At 38.8% G+C, this 20,087-nt stretch overlaps 1 protein-coding gene across 2 annotated transcripts in view; it reads right to left on the minus strand.

Moving 5' to 3' along the window:
* Positions 1 to 1,142: 1,142 nt before the first annotated feature.
* PRKD1 (protein kinase D1) overlaps positions 1,143 to 20,087 on the minus strand; it is a 347,647-nt gene continuing 328,702 nt past the window's right edge. For both annotated transcript variants that reach the window (XM_070358662.1, XM_070358663.1), the window contains 2 exons: positions 2,935 to 3,020; positions 1,143 to 2,129 (listed from right to left, as the gene is read on the minus strand). In XM_070358662.1, the coding sequence (XP_070214763.1) occupies positions 1,911 to 2,129; positions 2,935 to 3,020 (305 nt within the window). In that variant the 3' untranslated portion in view covers positions 1,143 to 1,910. The remainder of the gene's footprint in view (positions 2,130 to 2,934; positions 3,021 to 20,087) is intronic.

Genomic DNA, 20,087 nt, shown 5'->3' on the forward strand with positions numbered 1-20,087 from the left:
CCTAAGGGTGTAAGTCCTTCTGATTAATAGTCCCATCAATCACCCAAGCCAAAAACTAGGATTCACTCTGCTGCTGCTGCTGCTAAGTCGCTTCAGTCGTGTCTGACTCTGTGCGACTCCATAGACGGCAGCCCACCAGGCTTCCCTGTCCCTGGGATTCTCCAGGCAAGAATACTGGATTCACTCTGGACTCCCCTAAATTTTACATTCAACCAGTAACTAAGTTTCATTGATTCCATCTATCAACATCTTTATACACACCTCTCCACCTAGCTCCCTATTTATTACTGCATTTCTTCATGGCCCTCATCATCCCCTGTGTGTTATTACAATGGTTTACCTGGTCTTTTGGCTCATCCCTACCCTGGCTTCAATCCACTCTCTTGCTGGCAGAGTGAGCTTGCTGATGTTGCTTATCCTTCTGCTTAAGAAGTTTGGTGTCCTCTGACTTACACAGAATAAATTCCACATTCCTTAAAATAATAACAAAATATATAGTGATTAACCATTGGAAAGATCAACTATTCTCCCATTCCTCCAAGTATAAATAAAGCTTGTGTCTTAACATACTTTTTAAATACATTCAGCTGGCTCACTACACATAAAATTATTCTAAACATCACAATTTTTTTCTGGGATATAGTTAACAGTAATTCATGCTAGTTCACTGTCATCCTGCTACAAAGAAAAACAGTCCACAAGTATTGACTTTACACACTTGAAGCCTGTTAAAGCCCAATACTAGTTTTATTTTCCCCAGGCTATAGAACAGTACTTAAGTTGGCTCTCACGTGAGGAATTTTCCAGTGTTGATGTGTTACTGCAGTTCACCTCCAAACCTACCTGTTTAAAAAGAAATTAGAGCCATTTTTCTAATCAATCAGGAAGTTACACCAAGATTGCTGTCTGTAATACTCTTATGTCTCCAAGTATACTGTTTGGTTTTGGTAATTTTTCACTTTTCTATAGGAAACTAGATGACATGCAAGACAGAAAGGTTTCAGTACCTTTGGAATCATACTTTTGTGGCTGCAGAGTGGATAAAGCTACGTTCTAGGCCATAAGATAACCGTGACTCCTATTTGGCCTGAAAACACTAGCGTCAATCACACATGAAAATAATTCAGTCAGATGGACACAGATTTTCACAAGAATATTTATTTGTTATTGTTGAAAAATACACAAAGGCAAAAGGTTGCTTAGCTGCTGATTTCCTAAAATACAGCAGGGTATTGTAAGAAAGGGGGACATACACCTGTTCTATAAATGGCAGTTACATTTCTAAGGCATTTGGGCTTAAGAGTAGTAGGCACACGTAGGCCCATTTACTTGAGTTTAAATATACTGAGGCACACCAGGCAGGCAAAGGATTTTAAAATATACAGTAAAACTTTTCCATGCACTTGCGTCTTAGGATTGCATATTCATCCCCTGATCCCCCCAGCCTCCATCACTCATTTTTTCCACGTGAGTTTTGGAGTTGTTCATAGAACACTGGTAATAATCTACTCTTCAAGAGTTTGCTTATAGTGACAACAATGGGACGCACAGAACTATTTCATGGGCAGGTTCTGTAGACTCTTACCAAATTGAGGCTCCAGTAAGAAAAACACCAATTTGCAAAGGCACAGTGGAGACAGGTTTAATGCATTAAATATAACATGAATCCTTCACAATAACAAGTTTAGTGTTTCAGGGAACTTTTGTTAATACAACACAGTTGGTCACACAAAATACAAATGCTTCTGTTGATTTGTCTTGGCAACTCAGATACATCAACAGTGCTAACAGTTTAACAGCTTTGTTCTCATCTGACAGAAAATAATGGCAGTTCTGCAAGGCAAATGTTAAACCTGACCGTATGTATTTATTAATTCCACAGTGTTTTGACAGATTATAGGGGATGGAACTCAGAGGATGCTGACACGCTCACTGAGGGCTTTCATTTCTGTTTCTTCGGCCTCAGGACTGTCACTGTGGCCCGCGCTTGGGTCGATCAGGTGTGTGGGGTACTGCAGCCCCTGCTCGCCTGCAAACTGCTCCCACCTTGAGTCATCGCTCTCATGGGTGATGTAGCGCTCCCCGATTTTGCATTCCAGCTCTCGTAAATCTAACCAGGTCTGATAATCCTGAGGAAGACATTGCAAAGTATTACCCCAGATACGACTGTAACTCATTAAAGCATTCTTTCTTACCAGTTCCCACAACATACATGTTACCCTCTTCTCTTCCACTCCAACCGTGCTGTGCCTTTCCACAGGCACCATGAAGTAACAGCATCAGCACCGAAGCCACCTTATTTGCCTAAGCTTTGCAAATGCATATTGTTTATAGGATATCATGCATCAGAAGGTGTGCAGTTGATATTTGCAGTTAAGCAATGCAGAATGTTGGTGTTCTTTGGAATTCAAAGCCCACAAATAATCCTTCAGTATTTCAGAGGGTTGTTTTTCTAAACTTTAATTTTCAATGTGAAAATATTTTAAAAAATTGAAGAGAACAAACAGATGCATATGCTTTATATCTACTATAAATTTGTTTTACAAGTATTAACTAGGATTTAAATATGCAGCTCCCAAACGAGTACAGTGCATGACCAGATGGGCATCTACTTGGATATTTATCAGGATTACACATACAGATGCTTCTGAAATCTGGTTCTTGAAGTTATGTTATGACCCTTCCTTCTTGTTTTTTGTTTTTGGGGTGTGTGTGCTGTGGTGTGTGTGTGTGTGGTGTGTTTATCTTTTATTCAATTTTTCCCGATACAGTTAGAAACTATTAAATCCTAAGAAGTTGCATGAATTTTGGCAAACACACTGATATAATTATACTTCAAAAATATAATACAAGATTTTTTAACACATAGTATCCAGATCTTTAAATATTTAGAAGCTTATTCAACTGAGAAAATATCCAATGATTAATTTTTACCTGTAGCCAAGGGTGACTCAAGGTCTTATCCACACTATAGCGCTTTCTCATTTTCACTTGCAGCAAATTATTGATAAGATCAATGGCTGAAAAAAAATTATTGGTAAAAATAGATGATATATCTGAAACATATGCATAATTTATTTATAGTTTATTTCACATCTGCTCCTTCACACAGTTAAATGCAACACAGTGATAACAGACACTAGAACCTGAAGAAAAATCCTCTTGAGAATTCTAAAACCTTGGCCTTAACTTTATTTTGGATCCTAAAAAAATGAATCTGAAAATAACTGTAGAGGAAGGCGTATGAGTCTTTATGAGTATGATGTGAATTCTTTTGGTTTAGTTTTCAATACACTTTTCTGAAGTTGGAATTTTGTTTAAATATATATCATTTAAAGGTGTTGCACTAATGGCAGGATATAACTAATATTCAAGAGACAGCATTTACTAATTTTTGTATAAAATGTGTTTAAAGTTTGAATACACATAATTGGCTTTATAGTGTTTGAATTAAGTGACAGATATCTGCACATCGCATTTAAAAGGAAGAAAATAAGCACAACATAGACATGACTCATGATCAACTTAAAAACCCAAAGATCTGGTGGTGAAACACTTGTCTCTTTCAATTTGCTTTTAAAATTAACCACTGAATTACAATTTTATCAGCCTTCATGGTTTCACAGGGAAGACAGGGAAGCAACCTAACAGCAATTCTTCCAAGAAGTTACAATCACAAACCATCCAGCCTTGTACTCAGCCTCTGATGGGGACTTTAACACAGTGTAATTTAGGAAAAAGGTGATTCTTCTAGTTATCTAGTCTACAGAGCATTTTACCTAGAGTATCATGTGTCAATCGCCTTTCCAAAAACTATATTTTCAGCCTATACCACTAACTATAGGGAATATGTAATGCACAGGCCTGTACTATGATTAACAGGGCCTCTTTGAAAAATAAAAGTAACTTTCTCATCACTCCCAGGCAAAGGGCTGGGAGCAGTAAAATGTACATCCTGGAAAGACACCTTGAAAACAAGATCTTGAGTACTGATGTGACTGATGGAAAACCATTAGTGACTGTTCCCCTAACCAGAGCCTTGAGGGAGCTTGCTGAGAAAGGGTGTCACTAGCCGAAGGGCTAAACAAAGTCATGAAAGGCCTCAAGGTTTGACATTGAGGACTGTGCATTGTATATCTTTATCCCTGATCTGAGATGGTAAAGAACAGATACCTCTAGAGCACGAATAAGAAAGCAGAAGTTAACAATAAAGGCATGCAAGGATTAGGATCTGGGCTTTTGCCTGCGAATGGCATCAGCCCCCTGATCCCCAGTTTATTTCTGAGTCTTCTTTTTCTTTATTCTGCTATGGCACCGCTCCCTTGGGGCGGTTCATTGTTGGGCTGGTCCTGACATTAACAGTTCACTCTTTATTAAGTTCATTAGCTTATGCTTCCCATTCATTCCGATAATAACTTCCCATTTCTTTCTTTCCACTAGCATTTTCCTCCCCAAAAGAATTTAGTGAAATCTGCCAAACTAATGGAAACATTCACATTTTGCCAAAGAATACATTCCCTCCCTTAATGTATCCTGGTCATTAAGTTTCTTAAGAGATGGATCTTCCTACCAAATACCTTAAATAGGTATCTGACAAAGATGCAAATTCACTCCCCAACTTGCTCAAGTACCAAGTCCTGAATGAGGGCGCTCTGACCCAATTGCTTGGTCTACATCACTCTGAATGGTGAAAACACTTCATTTACAGAAGTCCCTGTAAAATAAAAGTAACTTTATTCTATCAGAATGAATCAGAATTCTGTTATCTGGCAAAGAGAAATGATTCCTACAGGCTTTTGGTAATCCAGAATTGTAGCTCTTGATAATAATATTCAAAGTATTTGCTTGCATGGAAGGACTGCAGAATGAAACTGCTAAGAATTTTTTCACTGGAGAAAGTAAATGTAACAACACACATTTAAATGCTGTCTATGCCCTTACACCCTTGCCTTAGCTAGGATACCTTAGGAAACACAGTATTTAGTACAATTTCAAATTCCAAGCATGTATTCTCAGAGAGCTTTTGAAAGTATAGTTCTCTCAGTGAACTGTGTATCGGGCCTGGGCTTTAAAACATCCATTCACATGATTTACTCACTGGTGAGTAAAGTACACCTTCCATTCTGGCTGCTGTGAAGTCACACAGCAAAAAATGGAGAATAAGGGGAGAAAGGAGAGTGCGTGTGCTCCGGCAAGCATGTCGCAACATTACACCACCCTGGACGCCACAGGGGATAAGGACATGTTATTAATTCACTCCTTCTGCTTTGAATTCTGTAATTAGGAAGGTAGGAGTACAGTAACTTGACAAAAAGTCTGGTTTGTGCCCAAATGGGCCCCAACAGTGAACCACACTGCCTAATGGGGAGGGAAGTACTGCCAGAGGAGAAACTCGACGTGTGTGAAGGGAATGAAATATATGAAGATGAAAAAATTGCTCTGCTGAGTGAAGCATGTAATCACAAGTCCGACTACAGCTGCAGTACCCAGCTGACCTGAATTTGCACAGCAAGCCAGTGACAAGCACCTCCAAGAGAAAAGACTTTAGGATACAAGGAGAGAATTAGACAGGATGTGTGTGTCTATACACGTGTGTCTGTCTGTGCATTTACAAATACATTTTGTGACTCTTGGCAGCAGAAATAACTATTAAATGTTGGATATTAGTTAAATATTGGGAACTTGATGTTGCTGAGAAAATAGGCCCATCACCAGTGTTTGAGAGCTCCATTCCACTGGCCACTATTTCTGGAACTCCTAAATCCTTTCCTTTTCATTAATCAAGTTTCACATAACCCAACATTAAATGCACCCTCCAAAATACTTTCACTGAGCTCATTTTTTAAAAAGACTCTAAAGTGTGTGTGCGTGTGTGTATGTGTGTGTGTTTTAAACATATTCTCTTTATTGACTACATCCATCACATGTATGTCATTTGCTTATCCGTTTATTCACCAAATCTTCCTTAAGGGATTACTGTTGGCAATGACACTGGCAATAAAAAAGTTAATGATAAAGCTCTGAAAAGCTCCCAAGTGCAAAGGCAATTCCAAAGGCAAAATATGCATACATACAAAACGACAAAATGCACCATTCTAAATCTTTGACCTTTATTAATACCCTCCTCAAAGAAAAAGTGCTTTCTTCAGCATTTCTGAAATGTAACTAGTTAGAGTCCTAGCGACTAACTCCAGTGGTCCCAACTATTTCACATGTCAATATTTCATGATACTAGTGACAAGAATTATTTTCTCCTATGTTGTGCCCAAAGTTGTCATTTTTACAACTTACCCACATTAATCCTATTTATGTTTTAGATGCAATGGAGAACTTGACTATCCCACGTGACAGCTCTTCAAGTCCTGGGGACTGTGATTCACTTTACCCTTGCTCTCGGCAGTTCTTTCTGCTGCCCTTCAGCCTCCCCAGTTTCTCTGTGCACCCTAACTTGTATGTCTACCAGCTGTTCTTGTTCACAATAGGCCAGAATTTTTCTCACAATTAGCTGCCAACTTGATATGAACACACAGGTATTATTCATAAGGCTTAGGATGAAATTTTTCCTTTTTTAAAAAATTTCACATTCATAGTCTTAGGTAGTCCTCATAACAAGCATATAGAAGTAGTTATTATTTTACCTCGATTTTATATAAAAGGAAAAACTGGAACTTCAAAAGGTCACAAAATTTGGTCAGACAGTTTCCAGGTAACAGCTGAAGATGAAACCCAGGGGAACGGATTCCAAACCCATGCTCTTAAATACTGTGGCATGCCGCATCCACGTCATACCATTAACTGGTCATTATTAACTGATGATAATGTAAAAATCTAATTAAATTAAAAAATTTCCAACAATAAACATTAAATTCTTCTTAGTTATGTTTCTACCACACTCCTGTGTACACAAATGTGCAGATATAGACAGATCTATCTCTCTAATCTATCTTTCTGACTTTAGTTCAACATTTTGGCTTTCAAAGACTATTCTGAATGTGATGTGATCCTCTGCCATTGAAAGGACTAATCCTCTACCTTTCTACCATTTCCAAACTGAATAAGCCTGTCTGCTACGTATTAATCAAATTACTAAGAATCTTTTTTCAGGATAAAGCTTAAACACAGAACTTGATGACTCTATGACAGATTAAACTCACAACTGCCATGCCTATAAATTATCTGAACACACTGATAAATGAGTAATGTTTCCTCCCAATGTTTTCCTTCCTCTCATTCAGTCCATATGCAATTATCTTCTCTAAAGGCTACCATGGGAGATTTTTTTCCGAATGCTTTCTTATAGTTAAGAAACATCAGTCCTTGGTATTACTCACTCTACTAATCTGTCAATACTATTTAAAAAGAATGTAATTATTCTAAGGTAATAGATTCTAAGTATACTAATATTGACTAGTACTGGTTTTTAGTCATTTCCTTCTTAATACCAGAGTTTTCTAAATGTTTGCAAACTTTTCATCACTCATTCTAGGATTTAGACAAGAACAACTATTAAGCTGCTTCCTGAATGATTACAGAATCCATTCTTTCCCTCTTTTAGAAATTCAGAAAACTCTGGTCTGTTCTAAGTATCCTGGTATCTCTCCCAATTTATTCAGGATTTACTAATATAATTATCCACAATGGCTCTAAGAACACCTCTGTCAGCTTCTTCAACATATAGTATGTCCTGCTCTGAACATCATTGTTTACAGTTGCTATTGAGTGTTCTGTGACACCACTATCCCCCACCCTCTCCCCAAGTACTAGCTCCCAGCAGGGACTGTTAAGTGTAAGCCTCAAATGTGAAGATCTGAGCTAAGAGGAGAAGGAAGCCAATAGTAATGGAGTAAAAAGACTAGTAAAACTGGAGAAGCTATGGCGGTCCCCCAAAAGAGCCTACATCAGGGAAATAATTCCAAATGGGACCTCAACTCCAGTTCCAAAACTCAAGTCAAGACTGGGAATTCTGATCCAGAGGGAATTTGATAGGACTTGCCTCTGAAACTGAAGGATGTGCAGGGTGGGAGAAAGGAGACAATGGGAAAGACAGATACAAAATTGAGCCATTCTGAGAACTTCTTTCAAAAACAAAGCAAAGGAGGAAGGGACCATGGTTTGGCAGTGGGAAATAAGAAGTGACAAAGAGGACTGCAGCAGAATGGGAAGTCAGAAGGAAAATCGACAGGCTGGCATGTCAGAACAGGATACTGGCACCCAAGGCGGAAGGTTAGAAGGAAGCAGAAAACTCCAGGTTTCCTGGAGCTCCAGGAAGATATAGAGCCCCATGATAAAGAGATATTTGGGGAAGCAGAGAAAGTCTCAAATTCCTGATACCTATTACTTCCTTCCATAGATACAGCAAAAAGTACCTATTCCAGTGGGCTTCCCAGGTGGCTCAGTGGTAAAGAATCTGCCTCCTAAATGGAGATGTGAGTTTGAACCTCTCGAGTAGGAAATGGCAAACCACTCCAGTCTTCTTGCTGGTGAATCCCATGGACAGAGAGCCTGGCAGGCTACAGTCCATAGGGCTGCAGAGTCAGATGCAACTGAGCACACACACACCACCACATACTCAAGTATCTGCTTTTCATGAGGTAAAGTTGATTGCTACACAGGGCTGGATTCTCCACAGTTCGGGGCAATAAGCAGATGTAATTTGGAATAGCTGTTGTTGTGTCTGGGGCCAAATATGTGCAGGAAAATCCTATATTCTCTTGAGTTACATTTTTTTTCCTTTTAAACCCTCTTTCCCTTATTTTATCAATTTGAGGCCCTCCTCCCTATCAGTGGCTGGTTCCTCCTTCTCTTGCAGTAAATATGTCATCAACTTTTTAGACAGTAGTAGAATTACTTTCTGATTGTACCTGCCCATTTACTCTAAGAGTTAGCCTTTCTACTCTTATCCTGAGAGCTCTGTTCTCTGATTCACCCTTAAACTCAATCTCTTCCTTCCATATTACTAATAAATAGTCTTAAAAGCAAGCTCTCTGAGCACCTCAAATAGCGACATTGGCACAATGTGAGAAGTCTTTTCCTTTTTCACAGGAAAATTTTAAACAATTGCATGGTTCCTATTTTTATTTTAAAGAATCTCCTCTCAAAAGTATAGCATTTTGTGTTTTCTAAAATGTCTCTAGCCATGGATTTATATTAATGTTTCCCATAAATTAAAATAAAAGCAAAGAAAATCTGTTTTATGGTGCCTAATGTTTCTTTTTTGCTACAACAAGTTCTTGGCTAACACAGTTATTTTTCTCCTAAAGTCCTGTAAAATAATTTGAAAAATTTATCAAACATTCCTTTTTTTTTACCAGAATGGCCTTTGAGCAGAGGTGGGGATAGCTGAAGTTCTGTGCAGCCTGTCTGGCAGGTGTACAAGTGTATCTGAACAAGAATAAAATTAAAAGGTGTACACAGGTGCTGAAGGGCTTCATACCTTAATATGAAAAGAAATGTTCCATCAGACTCTTAACTGTATGGATTCTATTTTCTTCAGGTGTCAAAATTCAGAATCATCTCTGAAACTGTGGAATCTATATTGCAGTCATTCTCCATTTCAAAGTAAATACCACGTATATCGTCACAACAGGCTCTGAGTGCGTAGAAGGCACGGTGGCACGTGTTACAGCTAAACCGAAAGGACTCCCAAACTTGGAGAACAGGCCAGAAAAAGAACGGAACTGAATATTTTTAAGACATAATAGGTCCCTCAGGTCACCCCTCTCAGTCACCTTACATTTTGCAAAAAAAAAATTTTTTTGAATGTGCTGTTTGGCCTATGGGATTTTAGTCCCTGACCTGGGATGAAACCTGGGCCTCTGAGGTGAAAGGGCCAGGTCTGAACAGAACTGCCCTCTGAGGTGAAAGGGCCCAGGACTGCCACAGAAGTCCAGCATTTCCCATCTTTTATCATTTTGGTACCTGCCTGTCTCCCCATTTTCCCTACTAGATTTTAGCTTCTTTAAGCTTGCCCAGATTGTATATTCATTTTTGCACAATTTCATAAATATTTAAAATAAAACGCATCATTTAATGTATTAGGAAAATGCTTGCTAAATAGCATTTGGTAGATTGAATACATTAATTAGAAATTTAAATATGCATTTTCTCAGCTCTAAGTTTTAATATCTGCATTCTGTGCATATGGTTTGTATATTTTGGCTAAAAATACTCCTGGATGGCAGGACATCACATCTCTACAAACGGATCACAGGATCAGTGGCTTCCATCAGAAAATCAGAACAACGCTGAGAGTATCTGCAATACAGATCATGTTTATTTTACAGCATTTATTTGGCACAAAAGAAATTATCTGTGAACCTCTGGGGCTGACCTGTTTTGTACAGACAAGGCAGTTTAAAGAACTGCTTTTCCATACTGTCTTCTGTCCAGCTGCAGATTAGTGAGGTACAGCTTTTCAAATTAGAAGCCAGATCAAAACTATCACTCCTGTGTTGGAGTCATCATTGGTCACCACTGAGCGCCTTGTTTTCTTTCCCCCTTTCCATTCTGCTTCACTGCCTGTCATCCTGTAGGCTCAGTACTTCTCCCTTTGGCTTGCTTCATGCTGATGGTAAGTTGTGTGTTTATTTAAAAAATCGTTTTGCAACCCTTCACATTCCAGCTCTCAACCCAGCAAGCTGTTGCCCAGCAACACTAACTGGGACTCTCCTCTCAGGGGCTGAAACCAGAGGCTGCCAGCAGCAAACAAGGCCGCTGGAAATCATCATCTCACTCGTTCCTGAGTCAATTATTGCAATCCAATGAAGTGCAAGGCCTTTAGAGACTCAAGCCGGGTCTTTCCCAGTTCTCTCCTCTGTAGAAGGTTACTCCATCCTTGGGTACTCCTTTGCTTCACATTCAATTTAATTTCCTTCTAAAGACTAGAAAAACAATACTGGAAATCATGAATTGTTTAAATGCAGCATACAGCAGCCCCCAAACTGATACCAAATTGATACTAAATTTAAAAATCTCAATTAAAATATACTTATATTATTCTAATGAAGTTTTAGGTGGTTTTTTTCCTTTCTTTCATTTTCACTTCAAAGAGATTTTTGGCTTTTGGGTGTTTTTTTAAATGCAGATACTCAAGTCAAAGGCAAACTAAAAAATCTTCAGAGGAGCAACTTCCAGGTATCAGCAGTTTTGGAAGAACCTCATTCAGTTGCTCAGTCATATCCAACTCTTGCGACTCTATGGACTGCAGCATGCCAGGCTTCCCTGTCCTTCACTATCTCCTGGAGTTTGTTCAAACTCATGTCCATTGAGTTGATGATCCCATGCAAACATCTCATCCTCTGTCACCCCCTTCTCTTGCCCTCAATCTTTCCCAGCACCAAGATTTTCACATCACTTGTACAAAGTATCGGAGCTTCAGCATCAGTACTTACAATGGATATTCAGGGTTGATTTCCTTTAAGATTGACTGGTTCGATCTCCTTGCTGTCCAAGGAACTCTCAAGAGTGTTCTCCAGCACAACAGTTCAAAAGCATCGATTCTTCGGCACTCAGCCTTCTTTATGGTCCAACTCTCACATCCATACATGACCACTGGAACAACCGTAGCTGTGACTGTATAGACCTTTGTTGGCAAAGTGTTATCTCTGCTTTTTAATTTGTTGTCTATGTTTGTCATAGCTTTTTTCCCAAAGAGCAAGCCTCTTTTAATTTCATGGCTGCAGTCACCATCTGCAGTGATTTGGGAGCCCAAGAAAATAAAGTCTCTCACTGTTTTCATTGCTTCTCCATTGATTTGCCAGGAAGTGATGGGATCAAATGCTATGATCTTAGTTTTCTGAATGTTGGGGTCTTAAGCCAGCTTTGTCACTCTTTTCTTTCACCCTCATCAAGAGGCTCTTTAGTTCCTCTTTGCTTTCTGCCATAAGGGTAGTATCATCTGCATTTCTGAGGTTACTGATATTTCTCCCCGCAATTTTGACTCCAGTTTTAGCTTCATCCAGCCCAGCATTTTGCATGATGTACTCTGCATATGAGTTAAATAAACAGAATGACAATATATAGCCTTGACATACTCCTTTCCAGTTTGAACCAGTTTGTTGTTCCATGTCTCAATCTAACTGTTGCTTCTTGATCTGCATACAGGTTTCTCACCAGGCAGCTAAGGTTTCTAATACGTGGTTCAGATGGTAAAGAATCTGTCTGCAATGCAGAAGACCTGGGCTCGATCCCTGTGTCAGGAAGATCCCATGAAGAAGGGGATGCCTGCCCACTCCAGCATTCTTGCCTGGAGAATTCCATGGACAAAGCAGTCTGGCGGGCTACAGTTATGGGGTTGCGGAAGAGTCAGACACAACTTAGCGACTAACACTTTTCACATTTCTTTCTGGCTGAGAAAGACGGTGCTGAAGCAGTGCTTCCTGGACTTTTACATGCATATGAACAATCCAGGGATCTTATACTGAAATTCTGATTAGATAAGTCTGGGTTGGAACCTAAGAGTCCCAGGTGGATCCTCACACCGCATTTTGAATAACGAAAACACTAGTGTTTTGAATAACACTAAAAGTAGCCAGTTAACAGTTTAATATTGCCCAAAGTGCCCTGGAATAGATGGCTATATACATAGACAAAAGTATCTGTCCTCAATCCCATCTTGTTCAGAATTCTGGAATGAAGACATACTGAAGGTAACGGAAAGGTTTTAGGATAGCTTCTACTCAGAGGATGCCAACAGGAAGAGTAAATAAGTTGGATTACACAAATAAGTTCTAAAATAACTATATACATATACAGATGTATTGTCAAGATAAAGTTTAACAGAGACAAATGAAACAGAGTCCTCTATTTAGCTTCCTGCCCCCACAAAAGAGGGCTTCCCAGGTGGCGCTAGTGGTAAAGAATCAACCTGCTAATGCAGGAGATGCCAGAGACATAGGTTTAATCTCTGTGTCAGCAAGACTCTTTGGAGAAGGCAATGGCAACCTACCCCAGTATTCTTACCTGGAGAATCCCATGGACAGAGGAGCCTGGTGGGCTACAGTCCATGGGGTCACAAAGAGTCAGACATAACTGAGCACACATGCACCCCACAAAAGAAATTTAAAAACAACCCAGGCTATGTACAGAATTGAAGAATGTGGCTTATCAATGTTTACAAGAAAAAATCCAGAATTCTAAAGGCACAGTAAACTCAACATGATTCTACATTTAATCCATAAATCAAGTGTTATTTTAAGCCCTGCTAAAAGAAATGAGTTCTTTATAATAAAGGAATGGTGAATTCATGTTACTTCAGGCTCATTAAACCTTGAGTCAGATCAGTTTTGAGTTTTGATTTAAAAAGAACACAAAGAGGGGAGTGTTTGGACTGATGTAAAACAGGTGGTTCAAGGAAAAACTGACTGCCCAGGAGAAGAGAAGATTGGACTGACACGATGGCTGTTTTCAAACCTCTGAGAAGAGCTTTTATTTAGAGAAAGGACTGGGCTTGTTTCTACCAGTGGATAAAAACCCAGAGACATTTTGTTCACTGTGCTAGGTTCAAACTGAAAAAAAAGTAGGGCTCCTCATACAACTGTGTATTTTCTATTACTGTAGCAACTTAGGAGTATTCTGGATAACTGCTCAGTGTATTGGTACTGTGGAGTATAGGGTTAAGGTAAGATTTTTAACATTCTATATTTTGAAATATTATTGTTATGGTGAAAGAAAGCAAACTTACAGAAGATTTAACATTTCTTGTTCCTATATCCTGATACCTCCACATATATTTAGATGTCACATTTCAATTCAACCAGGATGTATTATACATTCAGAACTGACATTTTATTTTTATGATTGGGATACATAGAAAACATTTCAATTTGGATCATAATAAACAGTCAATTTTGAGCATTTATAAAGCCAATGTTCTTGCTAAAACTTCTTCAGGTCAGTTTCTCTCTACAAATTATCATTTGTTAGAGAAAAACCTCATTAATTATATTTTATTTGTTATCAAATGGTTCCTTTCCTGGTAGGACACCTTTTAAGATATTAATTTGGAATTTGAAATATGTTTATAAATAATATATATATATATATATACTATGTAAAATTATATTATATAAACATACATATATTTAAAAATGCAGTCTACTAAGCAGATATTATTTAAGCCATTGTATACCTTTGGCTCAAAATTTTTAAGTTTCTTATTAGTGAACAAAAAGCAGACTGTTTTTAAAGAAAATTAAACACAAGTAATTCCAGAATATCTAATAGAGGTTGTTTAAAGTGTTAACACCCAGTGGAAGTCCTGACCCACATCCTTTACTTTAGTTGATCAATCAGGATAGAAGCTCGTTGTACCCAGTCAGGCAGTTTTAAGTAGTTCACCGCCTTGTCCCCTCGCATCTCCTCCATGCTGTTACGTCTGACAGTGGTGCTAATATGTTGACAAATCAATCTATTCATTAATATTCAGCAGGCTTGCTGGATCTGCAAGCCTCATAAACTGTTACAAACACAGTTTAATTTTTAAATGACAATTGTCTTTCTTTTGTTTCTCATACCATTGGATTTCTCGGTCTCATCTACCCGAGGCTTATTTTCAATGGGGTTATTTTTTGTTTTGAACAATATGTAGTGAAAGAGGGACCTACAGCTGGTTCCTTTTCATGGCAAAGTGCTACTTCCAACTTAAGTGCTTAGCGTTCTGGAACGCTGTTGGATTTTGAAAACATACCATGTGGTAATGGCGCTAGGCTTTTATTTAGCTTTGCTTTGTGTTTGTACTGGCTGTATTTTTCATCTCCAATTTCTGGGGGAAAAACACACTTGTGAACAATTTTATTTGAATTTACCACACTGAATGGCAAAAAAAAAAAAATGCTTTTAAAATAAAATTTAGATGCTTGGATAAATTTAGTGGTATATTATTATAGCCATTCTATGCCTTGGGATGCCATATATTCTGGACTGAACATAAATGTCAGCAGAGGACTGAGACCAAATGGAAGAATAAACTATAGCTGTGCTTATCAGGGGAAAGATGCAGAAGAAATATTACCATTGAGACTGTCAGATCACACAGTGGAAAAAACCTGTGTCACGGGCGCACCATCACAGGTTGATAATTTTGAATTAAAGACAAGTTATAGGATTAATGCAAGGACATTTCCTTTCTTTTCTTCCTTATCACATACGTCAAGGCTTTATGTCTGATCTTAATTCTTGATTACACCAACTAACCATGTGACTCTGAAGCTGAGCAGTGACAACACAGCAGGTGAGTTGAGAATAGGTGCTTCTTCAGGCTTCACCTGCGAGCACAGAAAATGATCCCTGTCTGCAGGGGTCGTGAGCTCGTTGTGAGACAATTTCCGAGGTTGCCTCTGTGTTGATTACTGCCTGCTTGCCTCCCTAATGGCATATAAAGGAATATCAAAACTCAGAAGGAAAAAATAGTAATTTATCTGGTGATCGTCATGGTCTATTACTAACCTTCCTCAAATTTACTGTGTGTCTCTAATTGAACACATCAATTCAATCTGATGATGGAAATGCATTTTTACTCTAACAGAGGCTTTCCTATCACTGCAGGTTTGTCATCATTCTCCTGGTAAGATGACTTGCACTGAGGCAAATTATATTTCACCTCATTAGCTATATAATCCACTTCACATGGTTACCAGTGTCACCTCGCTTCTTATTCTGAGAATACACTCAAGGGTAAACAAAGCTGTATAATAAAGTCATTTATAAAACAGAATAACTTAAATTGCATGTGTTAGGATCTTGACCAGCTGAAGGAATGCAGAAAGGAGAATTCATTTGACCTTCATACTTGCCTGATAGCCCAGGTGGTAAAGAATCCTCCTGCAATGCAGCAGACCCCGGTTTGATTCCTGGGTTGGGAAGATCCGCTGGCGAAGGGATAGGCTACCCTAGTATTCTTGGGCTTTCCTTGTGGCTCAGCTGGTAAAGAATCTGACCGCAATGTGAGAGACCTAGGTTTGATCCCTGAGTTGGGAATATCCCCTGGAGAAGGGAAAGGCTACCCACTCCAGTATTCTGGCCTGGAGAATTCCATGGACTGTATAGTCCATGGGATAGCAAGGAGTCAGACACTCAGACACAAGTGACTGAGCACACACATTCACATCACAGAAGTATCATGAAGTTAGACATGCATGGTCTAAGGGTTTTCTAAAATTTAAAACTAATAAACAATATGTGGAACAATTTATATATAACAATTATGAATTATATGATTACATCTCATGTCCCCTATAGCCTATAACCTATAAACCTACATTCTGTAGCATCAAATTTCTACACCTATGTCCACTCAAAAGAAAATTTTCAAGTATTAAAAGGATTCTCTTTCCTTATATTTCTTTCATTGCTCAAAATCTTGACACAAGTTAGTTTCTTCTTTATTACACATAACTATTGTACAACTTTTTGCATTTCCTGGGGTGTTTTTTCTCCTTTAGTCTTGACAGTGGAAGCTTATCAAGAAGCTTTTCCTTACTAATTTTTCTTACTATTATCATGGAAGTTTATGTTGAAATACATTCAACATTTGGAACAAATTATATATCCTGATATTAAATATCTGATAAAGAAAATGACGTGAATACAAAAAATGTTACAAATGAGAGAAACTTTTAATTTATCTAAATTTGAACATTAGAAACCTACTAAACATTTTTTAGAGCGCTGTCAGCCGTCATGTCTTTTAGGAGATCTGAGCAGTGTTTTAGAAAGTGTGTTTCATGGGCTTCTTTCATTCTCAGAGCAAGATGGCAGTTTATAGGGGTGCAGTCTGGGAATCTTCATTATTAACTAGCTCCTCTTGACATGCCAAACTTAAAATATGTCTGCTATAGGCTCAGAACTAGACAATTACAGGTAGTTTAAAATGAGCCATAATCAAGGAGGTTCTTTGGCAAAATTTTTAGTAAACCCCTACCTTGCCTACTTGTGAATATTCCTATTTTTCTGACCATTAGCTAGTTTTTCCATTTCCTGATTCTAAGCTCTATATCCTTGGTCCCTATTTCTTATTGCAAGTGTTGCTTGCAATTTTCTGGGTTTCTTTTTGGCAGTATCCACCCAAGTCACTCTTATTATGCACCAGATATGACAAACAGGGAGGATAGCCTGGCCTAACTCTTGCTCCTGTGGCAATGCTAAAAATGCAATGAAAGAAATGGCATATGGGAACATGATCAAGTAAGGTGCTGCTGCTGCTGCTAAGTCGCTTCAGTTGTGTCCGACTCTGCACGACCCCATAGTAAGGTGTAATCCTTTTTAAATTCATCTGATTACTGATGCTGAAGCTCAAGCTCCAATATTTTGGTCACCTGATGTGAATAGCCAGCTCATTGACAAAGACCCTGATGCTGGGAATGACTGAAGGCAAAAGGAGAAGAGGGAGGCAAAGGATGGCTAGCATCATCAATTCAATGGACATGAACTAGGGCGAACTCCAGGAGACCGTAAGGGACAGGGAGGCCTGGTGTGTTGCAGTCCATGGGGTCGCAAAGAGTTGGACATGACAACGACTGGACAACAAAAACAATTTAAAAAATGTGTAAGTGATAATGGGCTGTCCTTTCCATAAGACAAAGTAAATTTGCTAATCAAGCAACTACTTTAAAATAGGTGCAGAGTCCTTTCAAGGAACTGAGCAAGGTCATAGCCTCTATGTGCTGAGGACTAAGCTTAACCTAGTACAAGATTAAAGCTGGGGGTGAGAATGAGGCTATGTCTACTTACTGACAAGTGGTATTGGATAAGCTTCCCAACTGGTGCAGTGATAAAGAATCTGCATGCCTATACAGGAGGTGCAAGAAACACGGCTTCCGTACCTGGGTTGGGAAAATTCCCTGAGTAGGAAATGGCAACCCAGTCCAGTATTCTTGCCTGGAAAATCCCATGGACAGAGGAGCCTGGCGCGCTACCATCCATGGGGCTGCAAAGAGTTGGACACAACTGAGCAACAGAAGAGCACATCGTACAGTAAAGGTCAAATGCTCACAATGATTAAAGTGCAACTCACAACACCGCCCTAAAAGGAACAGAAATGTTCTTGAACTCCTCTCTTTCCATGATTACCTGAAGTCTCCTCTTGTGCAATAATCTGTAATCATATGATTCATTCTGGAGTGTTTTATTGTATATATGCATTCTTTTGTTTGTAAATTTATTTATTTATTTCAATTGAGGCTAATTACTTTACAATATTGTAGTCGTTTTTGCCATACATTCACATGAATCAGCCATGGGTGCTCATGTGTCCCCCATCCTGAACCCCCCTCCCACCTTTCTCCCCATCCCATCCCTCAGGGTCATCCCAGTGCACTGGCCCTGAGCACCCTGTCTCAGGCATTGAACCTGGACTGGCGATCTATTTCACATACAGTAGTATACATGTTTCAATGCTATTCTCTCAAATCATCCCACCCTCGCCTTCTCCCAAGAGTCCAGAAGTCTGTTCTTTACATCTGTGTCTCTTTTGCTGTCTCACATATAGGGTCATCATTACCATCTTTCTAAATTCCATATATATACGTTCTTATTTAGTTATATTTATATGGAAGTGAAAGTGTTAAGTCACTCAGTTGTGCCTGACTCTTTGCATCCCTGTGGACTGTAACCCACCAGGCTCCTCTGTCATGAAATTCTCCAGCCAAGAATACTAGAGTGGGTTGCCCTTTCCTTTTCCAGGGGATCTTCCTGACCCAGAGATGGAACCCAGGTCTCTCACCTTGCAGACAGATTCTTTACCATATGAGCCACAAGTAGTTGACTATATTTGTTTAGCTATATACAATTTATATAAATATTTGGTTATATATGTAACTATAATTAAATATATGTGTTTAGTTACATGTGTAATTATATATGTATGTGCATAAACAAATAAATATATATATGTGCATATACACAGATCGATTGATCATGTAAAGCGATTGAAATAGACAGTGTTCGATACATTTAAGGTAATATAGTTATGTCAATCACTCTGCTAACTACTTGCCAGTGCAATTTCATTTAACAATTAACCTAGTGAATTAGGAACTTGTATCACCATATTTCAAACAAGAAAACTGAGACCTTAGAGAGTAAGTAACTTGGATGAGGTCACCAAGATGCTGAGTGGGAGAGTTCTCAATTCAGGTCTTTGTCACTACAGGATCGCTTTTCCCTGTCTTTTTAGACATTAGTAAAAATTATGTTGCTGTATTAGCTCTAAGCTAGGGAAAGCATATTAAGATTTTAATGTGACAGCATGGCTAAACCTATTAGAAGGATAATCAAGTAGCTATAAATGCAGTGGGTAAGAGCATCTAGCTTGGAGCAGGCTGATAGGATTTGCAACCTAGCCCACTAAGGGAAGCCACTTAACCCTCTATGTCCACACTGCCTCATCTTTAAAATGAAAACAATTATAGTATCTACTCAAAGGCTTGGGACAACTAAGTTCATATATGTAAAGTGTGTTAAGCAGTGCTTGGCTACAAGGCAAATGTTACAGAAGATCAGTGATCTTTTTCTTTCAAAATTTAATTAATTTTACTATCACCAATTTACCTGTAATATTTGCTGTGTTAGGTTTTCCTCAAAAATTTTTTTTCTTAGTTTTCAAAGCACACTTTAATTTGCACAAAAAAATCTATTTTTATAGTGGACGCCTGTTAATGCTTTTGTGTTTGTTTTCAGCCTAGTATCTTTTCACTGCAGGAACTACCTCTCTCCAACCTGGAGGGGCTCTCCATCATCCACACGGCCAATCAGAGCCTGGCTCCTGCGGTGACAATGTGATTGTTCCCAGGGTATTACGGGATTAAGCACAGCCAATCAGTGCCCCTTTCAGAGAATCTACAGCTACTGAGATAATTATGCTTCCATTCTGAGTCATATACAATGGGTAGCATGTTAGCCTGGAGCTGCTGGGAGATCACTTTGCACCACATGAAAAGTCTACCTGAGAAGGAAGACACCGTAAGGTAAAGCAGAGTGAGAGATGGAGAAATGTGTCACTTGAACCACAGGTTCCAGATGAATGGGGCTCACCTTCTGGACCTACCCCACTGTGTGAGTCAATAAATTATCTAAGTTAGTGAGAGATAAGT

Source organism: Bos mutus, chromosome 21 (assembly GCF_027580195.1).
Source record: "Bos mutus isolate GX-2022 chromosome 21, NWIPB_WYAK_1.1, whole genome shotgun sequence".
Classification (NCBI taxonomy): Eukaryota; Metazoa; Chordata; class Mammalia; order Artiodactyla; family Bovidae; genus Bos; species Bos mutus.